Here is a 23,697-nt window from a genome sequence, read left to right as displayed (position 1 = left end):
TTCAGATATAGCAGATAAACAAACTCAAAAATGAATGAAAGCTATTCAATTCAACAAGTACCGTCAAACAAATCCGTGGGAAAAACCTCAAGACGCTACTAAAAGTGCCAACGACGCAGTTAGATAAAGGGTAATATATACACAATTGCATCAATACAAACAGGTAGCAGCTAACACCGATACATTGGCAGCAAGCAGCAAGTAGCAACCCTACCCAGGCGTGCAGTTGTCACAGGGGGCTTTATTAAAGGACGCAAAGCCAAGATGGCCGTTGGACCGGCTTATCCCGATTCCCCGCGCGCACTCGACGCGCCGCTAATACGCAATAATACCAACATTATCAACTCCACCACTTAAATTCATATAACAACTTAACACTTACAAAAGATAAATCACAGAGGCCATAACAAATTATCAACCCACGCTCACCATAAAGTTTACATGCCGAGATATAAATTTGAGACACCTTAGATGACATTTCCTTCAAGAACATAAACAAAGCGTGTATTTTTTTTTAAATGTTCAACAATTACGTAAGAATCGTGGGCCGAAGATGCCCAATGAGTCGGAAAGGCATTCCCATAAAACGAGAACCAATAAAACTCTGAAACATCGCTGAACACGGTAGAATACCCTCATAAATATTTAATTGGCACATGAGGAGGAGGATTCAAATCGTTTATTAATTACACAAGCTTTTATTATTTACAATAAATATAAAATATTGACTAGCGATTTGGCTCCTATTGAAAACACAGTCAATCAATCTACATCCATTTTATACCTATTGTAAATGAGTTTCAAAAACGAACTAGAGACATTTGAAAATTATATAAATGGTAAGACCCTAATTCGTATTTTGAATTTTGTGGGTAGAGTGTTACTGAAGGACAGATAACAATAGCAGGCCTTTTTACTAATTAGGTCTTCAAATAAACATCAAAAACAACCTATTCAAATAAACATCAAATCAACTAAGAAATGTTATCTACCTACTGTATGGAATGGTTGACAACCCTTCCTCGATATCGTATAGTAGGTATCGGATGACATTTGTTACATAGAATCTCGATTTCGTATATGCCAACTAACATATGTCAAAGTTAGTGAGTTAGCCCACTGGACCTAGTTTAGTGTGACTAACTAACTAAATAATAAGATAATAAAGAAATAAATAGTAAGAAGTGTATTAAAATATTTGGATAACACAACATGGATGCTTTAAGGCTTCGGAAGCAGGCAAGGGCTTGAAACAATCTTTAAGTTTGATTTTATGATTCCTGATAGGTACTACATATAATAGTGAAGAAAATAAAGAGATCAAAATAGTTATAAACTAGTGAAATAAATCAAAATTCATCAAAATATTTTTTAAAGTAAAGTTGTATTATTGTTTGTTATACGATAATTTTTCTTATGAGTACAGCTCTCATGATACCATCCTAAGACGAAGACACCAATCAAGTGGAACAAGTCTCGCACGAAAGTTCGGCCACAAGAGTGCTGCAATAACATTACCATATGAAAGACGGCGAATAATTCACAAAAGGGATTGATAGCAATATGAACAAGATGCGTTAAAGGCGCATTTAATTGCTGTACCCAAGTACGTCCTCGCAACGTGTCGAACGCATTCGCTCACACAAATCCAACTGCATTCCCGCGCAACATTTAACCTGTCTCGCCTTACGCATCTTTCATTTACGAATATTTTCATACGTTCACCAAAAAGTACTTACCGATTATGATATGTACCTATATGCTCCTTTTATTACAACGATTTCGAAACGACACTTGTCTTCGCGGAATCGTATTGGAACGTAAAATCTCGTGGCATTGGATAAACTAACTACTGCTAAAGCCAATTTAGAAAATTTCATTATTTGTATTTAGTTTTTACATTAAGGTTATCTAGAGCCGAAACTTTACTCCAAAAATATGGCAAGAAAACAAAAATTTAAAAAAAAAACTTAGTGTTATTTTGTCATCATCATTATGGTAATCTTGCCAAACCTTTTTAAAGCATGTGTTTGTAAGGCATATTTGCTATTGGACGTTTGTGATAATATGAATTCAGATTGTAGAAAATGAAAACAGCGTTACAAGTATTTTTACGAAAATAAGTCAAGTTTAAGTATTTTTAAGTTACCAAAAAAAAATGCCGTGAGCCACTTGACTAACAGGACGCAACATTATCTTATTTATTAAAATTTTGTCAACCCTACAGTCACACAGACAGACATCAAGTTTCAAAGGGAAGGTCATCTTCTCATCACACATCTTGCATCTCTAAAATAATATCACATAATACTTAAAGGTCAGTTTCGATTACGAAGACGCAAGTATGTAGTGACATAATATATTGGCGAATATTAGCAACGACAAAATCATTAAATTAAATTTAAAAAAAAAACTACTTTATGGCGCACTTTATGTCGTTATACAGCGCCGACAGTAAAACATTGTGTTAGTTATTTTAATGGAATCATTATTATCAGCCCATCGGCAAATGGGAATGCGATGTGATCGTCCACATTCACAGGATAAGAGTCTATAATCGTCTATGTAAGTACACACGCAACCGGTTTACGAAGCAAGAAGCCGGGTAGGGAATCAAAGCGTCGGGGATAATGATCGACTTAAGTATCGATCTATGATAAATAATATCTGAAAGGCGATCGACGGCTTTCACCTAATTGTTTGGAGCATGATGTGACTCACTATGATTGTCTCCAAAAATCGTCAGTTCTTAACCGAATTAGATAAGTTCAGCTATCCAAACGGAAAGATTTTTTTTTTACACGTTACCTACCAGTCATCGTACATTTTTGTACAAGATAATGACAATGCACACAGATTAATAGAGTGCACGGAACACGACGGTGTCGTAGCCGTTTCAAATACTAAATTCAAAATCTAATACATTCTCGAATCAGTACGACACGAAGCGTATCAGTAATTTTTAATATTATTCAAGAAAAATGGCGTCTTGTGTTTTTAAATGTTTCAAAAACTGTTAACAAAATCTAAAGAAATAAGATGCGTGTATTTATTTATTGATATAATTATTGATTACTATATTAATTTACATAATAGTTGTTAGTGTTCACATTTTAAATACAAATTATGAAAAAAGTTTGTATATGCGGATGTCAAGGAGACGCGTGACGTTTGTTTTTTTTCGGGTTTCATCGGCTTCAGCACGATTGTAAAGACTCTGGATTATTCTTTATTCTGTGGTAATGCATAACTAAATTTGAATAAAATTTTTGTAAACAATAACTTTATGAAAATTATTCGACTACATACTCAACGGATTACGAACACTACAATCGGATTATAAAAACGTGTAAAACATTATAGTTGGCACTTGGCAGCACTTTTTTGCTTATATGCCACGCGGTCACGCACCTATTGGGTTTTTCGCGAAATCTATTGACTTTCAAAAAATCAAACCAACTGAACGTAGGAAACGTAGCAGCTACGCTAACTTACTCTTACGTTACGGATAAACTTTAAATAATCTCGGTTGCTCTCATGTTTTGAAAGCCACCAAATTAATAAACAGCACAATCGGTTGTGGATTTTGAAAATCATGTGTTATTTTTATGATGAAGGTTGGAACATTTCCTTCAATTTCTTATTCTCTTCGTACTAACACACAAGTATCTATCATAAACACCATCAACATATTTATAAACTTATGTAACGGCTTACTACAGGGCCAGACTTTGAGTAACCTTTTGAGATAATACACGAGATTTACCAACTAGTTATTGTTAGAGTTTCTTACGAGTAAGTCACGTGATTTCGTATTCACTGTAAATTTATTGCTAACATATAAATATAAATATATTTATAAATTTATTTTTTGACTTGTGATTTTCGTCAAATTTAAAAATACGCAAAAATGCGGTTGTTATTCATTTGATGTTAATTACGGCCAAGTACATAAGAGAAAGCCTCTTTCTTTAATATAACAGAATTGTTATTTTATACATTTCTTTAACAAATAAAACCGAATGCCAATGTATGATGTGTATGATGATGAAGATTACGCCGAATGATTGCGCTCATGTGATCGGGCGTGCACTTTTTGCGGATGTCACCAAAAACCGGCGGCGGCCAAGGTGTCCGACCGGTTTGCGTTACCTTCCTCCCGCCGCCGTCATTTGCGCGTCTGCAAATTCAACACTCGTCAAATACCTCAAAACTGCAACCCACCGCACCGGCGCAACGGCTTTATCGCTAGCCGACGCCTCGCGGTTTCACCCGTGTAGTTCCCTTTTCCGTTAGACTACGAGTATAAAATATAGCCTATGACGCTCACAAATACCGAAGCTTTCTATCGGTACAAGAATTTTAAAAATCGGTTCAGTAGATCCATAGATTACCCCCTACAATACCACAAACTTGACAATATCAGTGAAGATATTTTTTTAGGATACCGTACCCAAAGGCTAAAACGGAGCCCTACTCTGCTTGTCCATCTGTCCGTCTATTACCAGGTCGTATCATATGAACCGTGATAGACATTTAAAATTCCGTCAGTCTGTCTAAAAAACCCACAGAAGATGTATTTCTGTTGCCGCTATAATAACAAATACAGAACCCTTCGTGCGAGACGTGACATAATTTTGCACGTTATCAAGTTCAGGCAACAAATAGAGAAGTGCCTTTTGATATTTGAAAACAATTCTATAGAACAGACAATAATTATTATAAATATTGCAAAAAATATTATTTTAAAAGTTGAATTTCTTGCTGGCTCTTCTCAGAAGCACCTACACCTGCCTTCCAAACTGGAGGTAGTCTCTATGAATAGTCCAACTTTATAATAAAATAGCTGATGCCGCGCAGTTTCACCCGCGTGATTCCCGTTCCCGTAGGAATAATGGGATAATATATAGCCTATAGCCTTCTTCGATAATAGGCTCTCTAACACTGAAAGAATTTTTCTAATCCGACCAGTAGTTTCTGAGATTAGCGCGTTCAAACAAACAAACTCTTCAGCTTTATAATATTAGTATAGATAAATTTGAATTTCATGTTCAAATGCATAACAAAAATCAACTTGTCCCTTCCCAAATATTTACATTTATTACCATTATCTTATCAATATAAACTATTTATGAGTGGTAATAATATTTATCATGTTTACCTATCTCCTCCTATTAACTAATATATTTTCGTTCTTTTATTACGTATTCATACAAAAATCAATTCGTCCCCTATCAAATAATCACATTCATATCCATTATCTAATCGGGATTAACTATGAATGGTAATATATTTACTGAGTATACCAAACCTATTTTGTTTATTACGCAAAAATAGGTAATGGTTTCTTCATTCAATTATAGTCATCCTATCCGTTATATCAATAAAACGGGAGAAGGTAGTAATTCCACGGTAACAATGTCGTGATATAAATCAATTTTAAAATTCAGTCCAGATAGAGATATTACCTAAATGCACTCTACCGAAACAGTACTAAAGAAAATTCCTTTATTAAAGTCAGCATTTTTTAACTTTTGTTGAATGAAATAATTCACTTTGAAATTAAAATTAAAGATACTAAATCACACAAGGATAAATTAAAATAATGTATAAAAGCAAATTGATTTACCAAACCCGTACTTCCAAGTATCAAGAGATTGACAAAAGATTAGTGGCAAACAAGTATTTAAAGTAAATTAGAAATCAAACATTAACAAAACAAAATTCCAACAACGTCTAACACATGTAACACAAAAGAGCGAGATAATAAAAAAAAATATATACATATTTAAATGATGTGTTTATCGGTCGCACACAGCATTGAATCATCGCCATCTTTAGATGTACTCGTTCAGTACAAACGTATTGCATAATCGGTCATTAAAGTCGCGAGCAATAGCTGCAATAGAGTATAATAAAACAATGCAAATTGAACTGGGTATTATTATTGGCGGAAATGTTTACGATCACGCTTCCACGGCCATTGAAGTAAACATCGATAAGGCCGATCGATTTGATAACGATCAGGAAGAAATGTAAATTGTACTGGAAGGGTACCGTAATCTCGTTAAAGCTATTAGATAGGTAAGATAACATCTACAGGGCTTTAACGGCGACGCACATCAATCAGTAGCAAGACTTAGGTCCCGCCGACAACTGGCATTCCACCATTTTCTTTTATAATGATCTACTTATGCGGCAAAAACTGCTATTACCCGGTCTGGTAATGACAAATGTCCAGTAGAAAACAACGTTATTAATGCATTCATTAGCGAGCATACTTACAACGTGTTGCTTCTTTATGAAATGTTGAGAATGTAACACTTGATTAAGAGCGATAATAAAGTACAGAATTCAATGTCAATGTTATCGACAAAAAACGTAATCAATCTTATCGTATAAATAATAAAAATGAGTTTCTATTCGTTAGATCTTAAACTACTAATCGCCTCGATCGATTATAATTTCTTTTTTTTTTTGTTTGAACTAGTGGTGAAAAAACTATCTGAAAAAAGTTAAAACATCAGCCGAAAATACAAAAAAAAAAACCATAGTATCTGTGATAATGAAGGTAATTCTGATAATAAAGATATGAATTTTCGATGGTAACAACAACTTATTTCTATTTAAAATCAAAGTATGATCGGCATGAAACAGCCGTTAAAACCAAATATCCTTGAAACGATCAATGACATCGGATTATTTAATAAAATTAAATTGATAGCCCCAAATTTTTCTCTATTATTACTTTTCAGAAACCGGATTCAAAGTTACGCGCCAATAAAACACTGGGCATGAGGTAACTGATTCACAGAACACGTAGCCTTATCAAATAGAACAGCAAAACAATCCATACTAAGAGTAATATTAAAAATACGAAAGCCCGTTTGTCTGTTACTATTTCACGACTAATCTGCTGAAGAATTTTAGATAAGTTTTGTTTTTGACAAACCTTGGAGCAGAAATTACGCTATTTTAAACCCCCGTATAAGCCACGATTAGTACGGTATTTATGAAAAACAGAATTTAACGTGAACGGATTCGCAGGCATCCGCTAGTTCACAATAAACAGAATAATCGCTTACATTATGCGTTCGCCTGCAACGAAACGCTGATCATGTGACGAACATGAGGTTGACTGTAAGGTAAATTCATTAAAGCCGATTACTCGGACGACTCGAACGAAACAGAGTCGCCCACATACATAATTGCGATTAGCCGATGCGATTCAGTGACGCAAAAGATGATAAATATGTACCTAAATCCTTGGACAAACGATTATAAAAGTACAAATTGAAAATGTCCAAAACGTGGATAAAATAGAACTCTCAAATTTAACTATTATTTTCATAACTAAAAATAAGGATTCAGAAGGTTGATAATTATTAGAAAGCCGATAAGATTTCATTGACACAATTTAATTTTTAATTGAAGAAAAAACTAAATCCACCGTTATTTACAAGACGTAAAAATAAAATTAACCGATTCCGAAGACATTTATTATAAAGTCGATAAGATTTGATTGACACTATTTAATTTTTATTACATCTTATAAGGCTCATGTAGCATTTATATGGATGTCTACACACCATGTCTAAACACGCGACGCGGTCACGGCTCTCGATCACAATTTCATGGTCAAATGAAGCAAGTTTTGATCTGTCTATTACGTGGCATTTTATTGCTTTGCTTTTATAAATAGGTTCAACGAACAGAAGCGAAATAATACTCCAACGGCTTCTTTGACGATTGATTTGAATTCATGTTTATTTCAATTCTTGCGAGCTCGTATTCGAATGGAATCGATCGTGTTTTGTCAAATCTCGTAACCCTTTATTTATTACCTAATTCAATTTGTCGCTACATCTCATTGTAAAACATATGCATGAACACTTGAATGGTGACAATACGATTAAATCATGGCCGTGACCCAATACTGCACCCAGAAAAACCAGAACGCTGTGGATCTCCTCTACAGAACACTGCAAGCATGTCGTGTTTGGAATAATTTATCTTGTAGATTTAATGACAACATTTAAGTCTTGAACTTGACCTGATTTTGCTGCCTGATGCATGTTTAACTTTCGGTAAGTATAATTTCAACTGGGTTCCTAAAATAAAATCTTTGTTATGCTAGAAGTTTATAATATCTATCTTCTTCTATATAGTGCGTTATATTTCAAAACTTAGTTACCATTGAAAATTTGGTGTGTGAAGGATAAAATCTAGGTGGGCTTAGAAATCGATTCATCATTTTCTAATCTAGTACCGTCCAAACTGACGTCAAAATTAAATCTATGTAATAGGATTGTCGCCATAACTAATGAGATAGACGCCATTACCGAGGTTATTATAAAATACAGGGAAGGTAATGTAATTTTTTTATTACATAACCGATGGTTTCAAATTACGTATACACTTCAGCCTTCTACGCAATGGCTTCTATGAGGTTTAGCGACGGTAGATTAAAAAACCTTTTAGAACGCCCTTATCGGACATCTAATCAAGAAAATTAATCGATTTCAATTAGTTTAGTGGCACCCATTAGGTTTTCGTGATGGTAGACAATAATACTGAATTATTTAAGTGCGGTAGACGACTTGTAAAATTCAAATTGTCCATATAGATAGATATCTAATCAAACAGCGTGGTCGATGTAAATTAGGTCAGTAGCTTGCGAGATAAACTGGCGATTATCAAACAACTAAATTATATTTTTAATAAGTGGTAAGAAATATTACAATTTAATAAATCCACCAATAGCTTTCAAAGTAACGAAGGCACATACCTAATAGAAAAATCTATAAGAAAGAGATCCTATAAGAAAGAGTAAGAAATAGAGTAAGAGATACATTCCAATTTCTAAATAAGAAAAAAGGAATGTTTTGAAACGAAAGGTACTAATCGTTTATAGGCCATAAATCAAATGTTAGATTAGAAGTTAGAAGGCTCTATAGCTCTATCATATAGCCAGAGTTAAATCTGAAAGGTCTAGGATTCCATTCTCGTCCATTGAGCTCCCATTCCCAGCAAAAGGTTTTCACTTAATTGGAGGAAAGAATCCGCTATCGATATTCCTTCTATATGGAATGAGGTATTTTGTATTGACCTTTAAAATTGTCTAGTACTAAGCATGTAATCTTGTTAATTAATCTAATTTGTATGAACATTACTCTTAGTCAATCTTAGTACTTTACAGACTGTACTACATACGTATATGACCACATCTAAACGATGAAGAGGCACTAATTGACCTGAGTCACATGGTGTTAATATTGTGTGCTCGATACACTGGGTGCAATTAAGAAACTGTAAGATTCAGTGTAATGCGTAGTTAGAAATTAATTACAAGGTAATAGAAATAGCTATGTTATGTATATGGCGATGTCGTGTAGAAACCAAAGGAGTGTGGATTTTCATCCTCCTCCTAACAAGTTAGCCCGCTTCCATCTTAGACTGGATCATCACTTACCATCAGGTGAGATTGAAGTCAAGGGCTAACTTGTCAAGAATAAAAAAAAAAAAAAAAACTTTAACGCCTGAACTTACGAGTAGTTTCAAACAAAATCAAAATAAACGGCAATTCGAGGATTAAAAACACTCACTATATTGTAACTTTAAACTACATTGCACCTTACGTTCGATATCTTTAGTGAGTCTGGCGCGTTTAAAACGAAATGTGTATGTAGATCTATATTGTACCTATCTGTATTTTGTAATGGAAAACGCCATTTCTATTACTTTGTAATTAAGATTAGGTACCTACTATACACTTGTAATTAAGATGAACTCACACACACAACAATATTGCCAATATAGTGAAGTTTCTTCTGTCATTCTTCTGACATCCTACTAAAGAAATGTATACAAGCACTTTTGAAACGTCGCGTTTAACCATTTGTATAAATCAGTTCTTAAAGGCAAGTTCTACTGAGAAAAACCGGAAAAAAACTGAAAACTTTTAATCGTATCTCTTCAATAAGTACGAGTGAAATATTGCCGGGGTACGTCTTCAACCTTGGAAGGTACGACATTAGGCCATCTTACGTCAGCCACTCACTATCAATTTTACCATCAAGTTTACAGGAAGCTTAGGAACGTAGGCAGTGAAAAAAATATCGAAATACTAGCGGACGCCCGCGACCTCATCCGCCCTTACACCTCCTTAATCCGGTCCTGTCACAAAAACCGTTCTTAGCGGACGTCTACTACCTAACAACCTCCCTCCCAAATTTCACCTTTGTACGTCAAGCGGTTTTCGATATTTTGTCATGAGTCACCTTTCGTTTTTTATATATTTAGATGTTTATTGGTGTCTCAAACGGTGAAGGAAAAACATAGTGAGGAAACCGGCACACCAGAGAATTTTCTTATTTCTCTGCGTGTGTTAAGTCTGTCAATCCGTATTGGGCTAGCATGATGGACTATTGGACTAACTCGAGCTCAGAGCTCAGCAGTGACCCGAATACGGATTGACGCGATTAGCGAGTTTCGATATTTTTGTTACTGCCCAAATAACATTAAACATCATGAAAATTTGTCAATAAACTTGATCATAAGTGGCTTTCATTACCCTACATTATTGGCAATATTATTGTACGTGTGCGGTGGACCTATCGATGCGTACTTGCGTGGCGTTGTTCCGCGCATGGCAGTCGTGCTGGTCGTGGTAGGAGCTGACCAGCTGGCTGACGTACTCCCACACCTCGCCAGGAGCCGTCCACGTGGCGGAGGGGGCCGCGTGACGCATCATGCCACCATCACACACACAGACACACAAGTCACACTTATCGCACATACACTATTTGTACACGAAACACTGCAAGCAAGTCTGTGCTCGCGTCCGAGCGTTGACGAGCTATTTATATTGTTTTATCCTCAATCGCACGCAACTAGGTCGCGATCTACATAGCGCGGCTACGCTAAAATCAGTTTCAGTTTGTAAACAATTAATTAAGTGCCCACATATCTACACGTCGATTTGTCTTGGGATATAGATAGCTTGTTACGTACTTACATGGATAAACGTATATAGATAGTCGAAAAATTTAATAGCACTTTATCTTTTTTTATCGTTCATTTAAATATAGATTGTATAAAACCAAATCTAGATAGCGTTATACTACAAATGACATTACAAATTTACATCTACTGAAATTAATATATGTTTGGAATTATGAAAGATCCATTAATTAGAAAAGTGTTTTTTATTCTTAGCTAAGTAAGTAAATTGTGTAGAATATAAAATTCTCGACCTCATTACAAAAAGTAGATGGTTGCCAAAATGCGAATGAAATATATTTAGACCAAACATATGTAAGGTACATTTCATCCAATTAGGATAATATATACAGGAATAAATAAAATTAAAAAAAAAATAGTAAACCAAAATTAATAATACTTTTCTATTATTTTCGTCAAAATTTAGCATAGTAAAAAAACAAACACTTATAAGTTAAAGTTCTAGAGAAATGGCTAATTTGCGGCGATGCGCGCAATCACAGAACAAATCCATCGGATCCGCGCGAACGGCGCTGATAAGAGGCGACCTTGGGCTGCGCCGAGCGACTGATAAGGCGAATTCGGCGCTGGCCGGCGACTCTCCGCTTATCGCGCTGTTTGTTTTGCGCCAAATTACTGTCGCGCGGCTCACTCGGTAGTGACGGTGTATACGAATTAATGAGCACTGATAACAGATAACAATACACCTACAAATTACATTATAATTTAGTGCCACTACATTTTTTTATAACCATTCTATAAACAAAAGTTATAACATAATTTTGCAGCTACAATTTTTATTTACTAGCTACGAGTAAATATCACAAGACAAATTCGAGCACTGTAGATTTTTTTTCATATTTAAAATAATTAATTTACACAATTTGTCATTATGAAAAAAAAATTATACACACTGTCAAATGAATCACAAATCACAGTGACACGATCACATCGGTTACATGTGGCGGCAAACACGCACGCACGCAAGTCCGCACCGCGCACGCAGAGTAGGGACGCGCGCGCGCCTCGCCGCGAACCAGCTAATGACCGGCGCGACGCGTATTCGCGACCCCCACTCCGTAGCGCCAAGCGCCGCCACTGTACGCGCTATCAAACCAGTTTACGTGAAAAATTTTAATTCCTCGCGCGCGGGTGACGACCGGGCGCAGTTTCCTCCCCCGCGAGGAAAGCGCAGCGCCCCCGGGGCGCAGCGGAAGTGCACGGCACGCGAGCGCACCCACCACCCTAATTGAACGCTGCACCACCCTCGCACGCCCGAGCGACACTGCACACCTTTCTCACCTAGCATTCCCAAATGTTACGACTCGGAGCGCAAAAGCAAAAAAAAATCGACCTCAATTTTTCATTAACACAATTCACTAAATGAATTGTTAAATGTTGAGTCAACGATAACGATCCGATATTTTTTTAATAAACTTTCGCAGGACTATTAAGATCAAGGGTCAGATACAGAAGACAATCCTTGAGAAGGTGCGTATTTTGAGTAGGTTCCTCACACTGGACTGTAGAACCCTGACTACTAGAGCACTTAATACGAGTATTATACGAGATTATATGTTTAATCTAATTATGTTTGATCATCATCATCATCTCAGTCGATGAGACTTCCAAACATCACGATCCTGAGCCTGAGCCGCCTGCATCCAGCGAATCCCTGCGACTCGCTTGATGTCAGTCCACCACCTTGAGACCCTAACGTCCATCGGCTCTTCGAACTGTGCCCCGCCCATTTCTTCTTCAGCTTCGCGACTCGTTGAGCTACGTTGGTTGTTGTGTTTGATAGGTAAGCATTATTGCACGTGTGAAAGAAAATGATCAATAAGAAAAATTAGCGAAAAAGAAAATCTAACAAATACTGCTATTTACTACTCGAATCGCGAGACATGCAAAAGAACTTGCTACGAGTCAGCTTTAGAAGTATAGTTTAGTTGGTGAGGCCAGACCATCGGGTAGGCACCAGGCCCAAAGTCTGGGCTGCAATTCGACGAACATACAGAAAGACTAACAAATCCGGGTTGCTACTGAAAACGCGCCAAGATCCTGTGAAACCAGATATAAACGGCGCATACAAATACACATTAGCAATGCAAGTCGCGTATGAAATATTCATTATGAAAGTCGACACTCGATTACGAATGCCTCAATTGACTAAAACACTGAATGCGGAGCGAGTCGGTGTTCAGAAAGTCGAAACAATAAATCTCTAGGCGGACTCCATCCGTCAGCGCAATATTGTCTAAGATCCCATATTAGAAATATATACCCTCATCTGTTATTTATTAGTGATAAGAAATAAGTAAGAATATTCAGTGACACACTGCGAATACGTAGCCTAATTAAACTGTGGCTAGACACAATTTTCATGCAAAATCTAGAAAACCATGAACATGATACCTACAGTTAAATCTTTACTAATTTATAAAGCTGAAGAGTTTGTTTGTTTGGTTGATAGCGCTAATATAAGGAACTTCTGGTCCGATGTGAAAAATTGTTTCAGGGTTAGATAGCCCATTTATCGAGGAAGGCTATAGGCTATATATTATCCCCGTATTCCTACAGGAACGGGAACCACGCGGGTGAAACCGCGCGGCATCAGCTAGTAAAGCATAAAATGAGCTCTTGTTTGATATAAGAGGACGAAATAACTGATGAGGGTATATAAATAACACTACTTCAGTGTCTGGCAACACTACACTTGCAATGTGAAAGGAACCTTTACGTTTTCAATTCTGTTCTTTTAAATAGTCTACGATTTTTTAAATTATCAAACAGGGAAGTATATTAAATAATTTTAATAAAAAAATTAAATTTATAATTTAATACTATTTCTTACTTAGGCAACCTATTTGCAATGTGTCAATGAGAATAGTTTTCTAACGTTTATTTTTTATCCCAAATAAATATCAGATGAGGGTACATATTTATAATGCCGGATCTTAGACCATCTAGACGGACTCCATCCGTCAGCGCAATACAATAACTATTTTATTCGGACGCGATGTGAATGACCTAGTCGAGCTCGCAAGTCGCAGTTACTTGTGGGTGGTGCTAATAAGTACATTGATTTTAATACACGGTTTTCTATTAAGTTTCTTTAGAATATCCATTGTGTTAACAAACTCTCTATAGTTCGCGGGCGTGTTATATTTATACATATACATATTGTAATACAAAGTCTTCCTCCACGTTTGTCTGTCGGTCTCTTTGCAATAAACTCAGACTACTGAACGGATTTGCATGCGATTTAAGATTGAATTTTGAGAATGGTTTTAAGCGTCTCAATTCTAAAGGTTTTATGTAAAACAATTAAGATATTATGACAATAATTGTTAGAAGTGTCGGAGAAAGTCAAGCCGCCTGAGATTTTCATCGGAAACGCTGCTTTAACCCTTTGAGTTAAAACAACACATTGCATAATGCAACTATTTTATATCTCTACAAAAAAATCCGTGATAGCATATAATGTTTATCTTTTAATGATAGCTATTTTTTCTTACAATGCTTTTGTGTACAATGTAAATTGACACCGATTTATTTCGCAGACGAAGTCGCTAGTGAATGATTATGAAATGAATAATTATGTAAAAGTACAGAAGATATATGTACATAATAAATAAAATATAATGAATAAAACAATTCATAAGACGGATAAAAGTAATCATAGTGGATATAAATCATATCATGTCAACATCGTTAGATTCGGATTATTAATTTAATAAAAAAATGTTTAACCTAGACTGGTTCGAAATTAATTGGTGTTTCGAGAGTCGATAGGTGATCTCATCGTAAAATAGTTATTAAGTAATATATGTATATATGTTGGAAGTTGGAATGTTGATCTTTGGAAGTCCCTACAAAAGGCCTATGTCCTGCAGTGGACGTCCATCGGCTGATATGATGATGATTGTATATACAAAAATATATACTTGATTTTTTAACACTTAAGTAAACATATATGTATTTACGACATTTTGTAATTTCTTCAACAATATCGCAATTATTATACATACATTCTTTGCTCTCGACATGGTAAGTTGTCGAGTCATCTGATATTACACGTTAAGGCATTGTGATTTGTGGTACAATTTTAAAAGAAGCGTTTTTCTTTCTTTCCATACAGTAGCTTGGATTTTGATGCAATGCAAACCCTTTGTTTGAAGAGCCTTTGTTTATTCTTTGTAAGTTTGATCTTTAACAGTGTTTTTCCAAAATATAAAAAAAAAATACGCTGTACATTTGGTCGGTTGAGGAACTCGACCCTCGAAACCCGCTTTCTTCCAAAGCCAACTTCAAACTTAATTGGCTACTTACTTATGGTGGGAGCATGAGCTTTGGCGTGCATAGGGTTTTTAACAAGGGTATGTAAACAAATTGTCAATGGCAAATTCATTCTCTAATGCAGAGTTCTTTTTTTTGTTTTTTACAAGTTAGCTCTTGACCACAGTCTCACCTGATGGTAAGTGGTTATGTAATCTAAGATGGTAGCGGGCTAACTAGTTAGGAGTAGGAAGACAATCCACACCCCTAAAGGGTTTGCATTGCCGGTAGGGTGGTAACTAGCCACGGCCGAATCCTCCCACCAGCCAGACCTAGACCAATTAAAAGAGAGAGAGAGAGAAAAGAAAAGAAAAAAATTGAGTCCTCAGCGTAGGAAGGGCATTCTCGCATCTATGATTTACATGTCACTGGGCTGATAAGCTTTCAGCCTTCATAAAATAAGGTATGTCTGGTTATCGCAGGCCTCGTAGGGTCTATAACAACATGTATGCAAAATTTCACGATAATCGGTTGAGTAGTAGAAGCGTGAAAGCGTAACAAACAAACAAACTCACTTATACGTACTTTATATTATAGGTTTTATATGATTATAAAAACTATAATATAAAGTATGGATTATAAAGTTTAACACATTCGGTATTGTATAAGCACAGCACGGTACGAAAATAGATCACATTTTTAACGAATGGAGTTATTTGCTTGCTTTCTCTGCATACTAATGATGTATCGACGCTTCGCGGCAACTATCAATTAAAGGAATTTAGCGTTTAGCATACAGTTCTAATTTCTAGTTCGCAAACAAAATCTAACAACGGTAGCTAAAATATGTATATTTTGTCTATTAAAAGGAAAACTTATATGGTCGTTTCGTAATCCGTCTGTCTGTACGTAATGTTTTTTTAGGAACGCGTTTTCATCTAAACTATAAACGCGAGGTATAAAATTTAATTAATACCTGTGGCCCCTAAAGCTGTAAAAATTCAAACGTCTAAGCCTACGCCATCAAAAGATATGGCTGTTTAAATCACATTTCCCATAGATTCGCAAAGGTAAAGTACCTATAGGGTACTCTCTTATCATCCCATCAGAAAATTTGGCAAGGAGATATATCTTATAGAACAAGTATAGGAAAATCCGAAAACCGGAAATTTGTAGTTACATCACTAAAATACCTTTCAATATTGTGTGATGGTATTGCCTGTTTTTTTTACTGAATAAACAAGCTATTTACGAGCAAGTGAGAAAAAAAAAACATTTTGTTATGATACACTTTTTATTGGGGCCCCCAAATGCGGTCCATAAATTAAATACGGTCATAAGCTAAGATTTAAAAATGTTACGAGGGTGCCATTCATGAATATAAAATAATCTCATAAGCAGAGTCACTTGGTGCGGTAAACAAGAATAAGTGCTCGCTCAACGATATACATAAAATGACAACTAACAAAGACATATTATAGGGCACCTTTTACCGACATAAAGACACCCCATCACATGGCCCCCTCGACGTAAACCGGATTGAATATTAAAAAGGGTAAGACAAGTAAAATATTCACTTGAAAGATTCCTTACAGATGGCTCTTTTGGTTGTTAGAATGAGTAATATAACAAGATACGTAGTTGTATATAGGACATTGCCCAAATTAAGATCCTCTTTTTATTACCCAACAAAAGAAAATGTTCTTTTATTAATATAAACACATTTATGGAATCGAGTTTTTATATGGATAACTTTTTGCTTACATTCGAGTTCAACGAAACACAGGCGGTAATTGAAAAAAATCTTCTCCAAACTTGGCTTAATCTATTCTCTCAAAGCCGCATGTAAATATAACTAATTAAATGGCGAAACCTTTTTTTTTGAAATAGAAACTAAATGGGAAGAGTTTGTATGTAGACTATACAAACTTCCCAAAAAATTCAAACGATACAAAGCTGAAAATTGGCCAAAAAAATCAACATTTATGGATATAACATGAGGCTAACTTTCAGAAAAATCCACGTTGTCTATCAGCTAAATTATTTGGTAAATGTGCATTTACGCAACTTCACCGGATCCGTTTGACATCAAATTCAATGCATTATTTAGTGTTAAACACACAATTTTTGAGATTTGTCATTCATCATCAATATAAACCCATATTCGGCTCACTGCTGAGCTCGAGTCTTATCTCAGACTGAGAGGGGTTAGGATAATAGTCCACCACGCGGGCCCTGCCATGCGAATTCGCAGACTTCACACACGCAGAGAATTGAGAAAATTCTCTGGTTTGAGACACATAATTTCTTGAAATGCACACAATTGAAAAGTTGGAGGTGCATGTCCCGCACCGGATATGAACCCACACCCTGCGGAATCGGAGGCAGAGGTCATATCCACTGGGCTATCCCGGCTAGGCATTTGACATCAATTTGACACATTTTGTCTAGTCAAATCTGTCAGTTTGACAAAGACAATAAATATAATAAATTTACTGTTAAACATAGCCGATGACATTGACGTTCACATTTAAAGACCGTATTATGGTCCTAAACCGTGCCAAGTTTCATTTGAATTAATTCAGTAGTTTCAGCGTGATGCCCGAATAACAAAAAAACACGACACAGACATACAGACAAAAAATCGAAAAAAAAATGTAATTTTTAAATTGAGTTTTCTATGGAATCCTTACCTTTTATTAATATCGATATATTTCCGACCCTTATTCCATGTACTATACGAAATTAATATTGTTTATATTAAATTTGATGGGAGTCAACTACCCTATTGTGCTATTCTCAACTGATGGGGAAGTTCTGTGGCATTATTACATTTATTACTTGCAGGGAAAAATTGCACTTGATACAATGTTTCGTACTTACAGCGATAGATGGCAGTAGTGGTAATTAAACAGCAAATAGTAAAAACTTTAAACATAATAATCTTCAATTTCAGACTTCCTATAAAACTGAACCATAAGACAAAACTCCATAATATATTTTTATTATTCTACCAGTCGAAATAATAAGAGTCAGATATTAAAATGACTTAAATTATTTATATAAAAATTTTTGATCAAAAGCAATAATTGAGCTTACCGTTAATTTCCCCTTTCCCATTTCTAGATTGTTTTTTAATATGGAATAAGTTCGTGCTTGACCACAATCTCACCTGATGGTAAGTGTAGATGTGGCCTAAGGTGGATCACGCTTGCCTATAAGATGCCTATTCACTCTCTTCTTAAAGACTTTCAGGTTGCAAGAAATTAGAAAACACTTACTTCGAGAGAGAGTTCCATACCCTAGCTATGAGTATAATAAACAAAGAAGCAAATTACTTCGTACAAGTTCTATGGATATCAATGACATAGGGATGGAAACTAGGGTTGCCAACATTTTTTCAGAAAAATATAGTATTTTTCAAAATATAATATAGTATTTTATGGAATAAGCAAAAAATCAACATTTATTTTAATAAAAAACAATATTTATTTACTCTTGTTGCATTTTTCAAGATTTATTTGTTAAAAATAAGAGTGTCATATGCTTTTTCACATCAAATTTTTAAATTTTTGAAAACTAAATGTTATTTTTTTTTCTAACTTGTTTGTTCACTGTTTGGAACTCAGCAAGATAGACAAGTTTGGATAGGTTAGCTATTGCATCTGTCGAAAACTAATGTTCACAAAGATTTAAAAAGGGAAATTTTAATTGTTTGTTAGATCAGTGTTGTAAATATAGTATATTTGCGTACTACTTATTTCTTCAACAGTATAATATATTTGTCGGCCGCGTGGCGCAGTGGGTAGTGACCCTGCTTTCTGCATCCACGGTCGTGGGTTCGATTCCCACAACTGGAAAATATTTGTGTGATGAGCATGGGTGTTTTCCATGGGTCTGTGTGTATTTATACAAAGTATTTATATGTAGTATATAAATGTATATGAAAATTATAATATCAACTATCTTAGTACCCATAACACAAGCTATTCTGTATGCTTACTTTGGGGCTAGATAGTGATGTGTATTGTTTAAGTATATTTATTTATTTATTAAAATGACCCAATATATAGTACAATACTATATATTATATTACGGTTGGCAACCCTAATGGAAACTAATATTGAGAAGTTGGGATGGATGAATGTCTGTTAAATACTAAATCACGATGGTTAAATGGATCTGGATGAATTTTCCAGTGGTGGTTTATTAGTCAGGATAATATGTTTTACCTTGAAATTACTATGGAAATGGAATTTATGCAAGTGTAACCACAGGATACAGCTAGTAATCTAATAATAATAATTATAATTATAAGGGTATTACGAGATTCCATATAAAAATTGCACTTACCTTTGAACGCTGCCTTGTGGATGCCCTCTTCCCATTGGAGTCATTGCTGGATTCATCACATTTGGTCTTCTTTACGGCAACAGTCTTCGAAGTGCACGGCTTCTCCTTGCACTTCAGATTTTCTTTAGCTTTACAAAGTTCTTCATCACTATCACTCTTAATAGTGTTCCTCGATTTCAATGCACTCTTTTGTGGAGAACATTTCACTGGCAAGTTCTTCTTCACCGTCTTCAGCGGAAGATCATCTTCGCTTGAAGAATCTGAGGAACATTTGCTGCACGAATCCGAACTGGAACTGCTCTCCGACAACTTCTTTTTGATATCCTTCGCTGTTTTGGATGTTGTTTCACTGATTTTCTTTTTAACCGAGGGTTTGGTGGACTTTGTGGGCGTCACCTTCCGCGGAATCGCGGCTATTTTGAGCTTCAAGCCTGTGTCACAAGAGGTGACAGAGAAGTGCGGCTTCCGTGCACTTTGCTTACTGCCGGAGCATTCCCAATCACTACCCGAGGTATCACTTGAACTGCTATTCTGTAAAAAGCAAATTAAATACAGTTAATACATAAATATATACAGTATGGTAAACACAAAATTGTGCATGTATGCACACAGAGGAATAGCTAAATTCGGATCACGCTTTGCAGTGATTTTGTAGGCACAATTTTTTTTTGTTTTTAAAAGAATATTTGCCATATTTTTTAATTATGACCAATATTCTTTTACACATATATACATTAAAAAGTTCCTAACAAAAGTTTTAAGACATCTGTAGAGAATGTATTAAAAAAAGTGATTGACAGGTTTGTCACCTGTTTGTCGCCAATAGCTTCCTAGTTCAGTTTGTTTGTTTGTGCAACTGTTAAAGCAAAGCTTGACTGGGTCCATTAGTACTGTAATTCATAAAAAACCTTAATAAATGATTATAATTGTGATACTAACCTCAGATTCACTGTTGGAGTCTGAATCACCACTTGAATCTTGCGTTTTTGGCACCTCTGTGCCCATTTCTGTAACAAAAGAAATCAATTTAGTTGAATATCAATTCTTCATTTTTATGCTAATACAGAAGCATAAATGAATAAGAAGTCGGTTAAAAAATAGGAACATAGCAAGAATGGAAATCATAAAAAATAAGGTTTTTCTGCATGTCTAACTAATTTTACTGCAAGATTCTTCTTAGACATGATTAGATAGCTCCTATTTGAAATTACCTAGTAATAAATATTATCACCATCATTTGGCAGTAAAAATAAATAATAAGAACATGTGAAAGGAACCTACTTCATTTTTACATTAATTATGTTACATTCAAAATTAAAGAGCAGACAAGCATTATTGTCGCTCTCTACACATTTCTGGGTGTCATTGACCTGTCATTTGTGTACAGTTGACAACATATTATATGGCAAGCCATAAAATCAAAAATTGAATTGAATTGAACATATTATATGAAGTTTCATGATCAAGAAAAGATAAACAAATATCATTGACATTAATACAGTTGGAATGGTTATCTTGCTCAAAGTTAAGGAATCAACAATCTAACGTGTTAATAAAAACTTTAGCTGTAGAATCGATGTTTCATTGTATCAATGTTACATTGTAATAGTTTTAGTGTAAAGAACTTCCTCAAAATGCCAATTAGTGTAGTGCAATTAAAAATGGTCAACAACTTCTAGTTTACTATAAGATAGAGTTGTGTTTAATTTGTAAGTATTTCTAAGTTAATTATATTAAACTTCTTGCAAAACATCAAGCAAGTAATTGAATATTCTGTGTAAATAGTTTAAACCATGTATTTGTTAGGCTGTGTAAAAATCAAACAATTGTGTATTGCTAACCACATTTATAGTTGTGTGTAGTGTAAGAACACAATATAGGTATTTATTGGTGTTAAATATTTTTCATGTGTGAGTTTACCTTGCTTCCTCAAAAAATTACGAATTTTGTGATATTGGTCCATTTGTGATGTTGTCCATTAGTGTTTTGGTCTAAGTTATATTGTCATTTTACTAAATACCAAACTAAGTTAATGTACTTTACATTACTATCCTCAGGGAGTTGTGTACAATATTAAAATTAACAGTCACTAATCAATCAATGCAACATTGTAAATATAATTAGTAATTTATATGTTTTACACTCCACAGAATGTGCTGAAAGTGAATAATGAATTTAATAGAGTAAAATTTTGTCATTAACACACTATAGCATTATTAAATAAGATTATTATTATTATTATAAGAAAAGTTATCTTCTATTCTTAGCTTAGGCTGTAAGAAATAGAAGCCTCCGGTTTATTATACTTAACATACTCAGTAATCAAGAAAGATTGATCACGAATTTTATTATGTGTTAACTTTGTTAAGTTTTAGTTTTTCTACATATAAAATATTATATTATATAACTTTTATATAAAATATTATATCCATAAGTTTCAATTGATGTTTATTTGCTAAACTTTACAAGATATTTTACTTTACACTATATTTTACATATGAACTAACAGTTCAAAACAAATTAACCCAAAAATCTACATAACATGCTAGTTAACACAAAATGTATGTGAATGTATATCTATCTAAGTATCTAGTAGAAAAGAAATCTTTAAGATCATTCTATGATCATGTACTTGCATAATATATTTGGTTCTTTGCATGCAAAGTTGTATGATTTGAATTTGTTTACAAAGCCTTTATGGTTCATGACTTACATTCTGCACAAATTCAGAATTTTTAAAGGCACAATAAGATTTGATCTTGTTAAATAGCCGAGTTTATATATAATGACGCTAGACGATTGTGGTACTTACTTCAAGGTTGGTCAAGATATTCCAAAATGAGAAACTACGAAACTCTTCATTTCATTCACGGGTGATACGTAAACATTGTGGTAATCTGAAAACAACGATCCAAAATCACAATTGCGAAACTATTCGTTGGATTAGTGCACTGATTTCCAGAACAGTTTCGTTTTCTCCTCAACACCAAAACTAATTTGTCGGAATGACAGATCTGACGACACCCGTTGGACCAGTTTTACTTCAGCATGTAACTAAAAACTCGGTTAGATTCTGCATCAAAGGAAATCCATTTTAACGACACATTTATTATCATACTTTAGTTTGACGCAATAGAATAGAATATACGGGGTTTAACGGTTTTTTACGACGTTGGCGCCAAATAAATGCATACGTTTACATTATTCTTGAAATATAATCTAAGATACATCGGTAGGTTATAAACTTTGTTATGTTATAATAAAATATACACTAACCACTATGTTATAGTCGCAAAAATAAACGAAATTAGTAATATTTCAACAAAGCACTTCTTTACATTGCTTGGCCACCATGTTTACAATTTACAAATGTTTCGCATAAAAATGTATGTAAGTACATTCAAGAGGGAGAAAGCCAGTGAATTGTGTAGCTTACTCCTTCTCACTTATGAAAGCCGCTTAGACAGGAAAGAGACTGAAATCATAATAATGGGGATACAAATTGCGGCGCACCGCACAAAATGGCGTCGGATTTTATACTTTCTTTACTATTAGTAGTATTAAATTACATGAATAATGCCATTAAAAAACAGCTTTAGAATGTTTTTAAAGTCATTTATAATTTAACATTTGTAATTACGATTTGAAATCGACAAATAATTAAATAATTGTAGTTATAAAAACTTTTTTAATTTGACCATAGACAATTTTTCGGGTGAAATCTTAGACCATTAATAACTATTAAGTTATTAATGGTCTAAGGGTGAAATGGTGAATCGGTGTTCCTCTGTGGTGTTCCTGCCCTTGTTTTAAACATTTGAACCCGTATAACATTCAATTGAATCCTTTGATTTGACTATTTAGAATAGGTTTAATATTAAATGGTCGAAGATTTACAACAAAGAATATAAATATTAAAAATAAATGAAATGAGATAGATATTTTAGGAATAACGGCAATTTAGGCAATGCATGCACAAAAAATGTTTTAATCCGAAGAAAAACTGTGATAGCTTGGCTGATATTTATGAAAAAGCGCATACAAATACAAAGCGTACATCTCGTA

General features: G+C 34.6%; 1 protein-coding gene across 4 annotated transcripts in view; it reads right to left on the bottom strand.

The window, feature by feature from the left end:
* Positions 1–23,156, bottom strand: part of LOC112052449 (uncharacterized) — a 98,918-nt gene extending 75,762 nt beyond the window's left edge. Inside the window, exons 1-4 of one of the 4 annotated variants that reach the window (XM_024091533.2) lie at positions 22,909–23,156; positions 22,445–22,529; positions 20,572–20,639; positions 19,633–20,163 (exon numbers count right to left, since the gene is read on the bottom strand). In XM_024091533.2, the coding sequence (XP_023947301.2) occupies positions 19,633–20,163; positions 20,572–20,637 (597 nt within the window). In that variant the 5' untranslated portion in view covers positions 20,638–20,639; positions 22,445–22,529; positions 22,909–23,156. Of the gene's footprint in view, positions 1–10,627; positions 10,986–11,915; positions 12,074–19,632; positions 20,164–20,571; positions 20,640–22,444; positions 22,776–22,908 lie in introns of those variants that run through there. The other 3 variants (XM_052886564.1, XM_052886565.1, XM_024091534.2) reach the window with 3 other exon arrangements.
* Between the last annotated feature and the right edge of the window lie 541 nt (positions 23,157–23,697).

Source organism: Bicyclus anynana, chromosome 17, assembly GCF_947172395.1.
Source record: "Bicyclus anynana chromosome 17, ilBicAnyn1.1, whole genome shotgun sequence".
Classification (NCBI taxonomy): domain Eukaryota; kingdom Metazoa; phylum Arthropoda; class Insecta; order Lepidoptera; family Nymphalidae; genus Bicyclus; species Bicyclus anynana.
The sequence above is the reverse complement of the archived record's forward strand: the minus strand, read 5'-3'. Positions and strand labels throughout refer to the sequence as shown.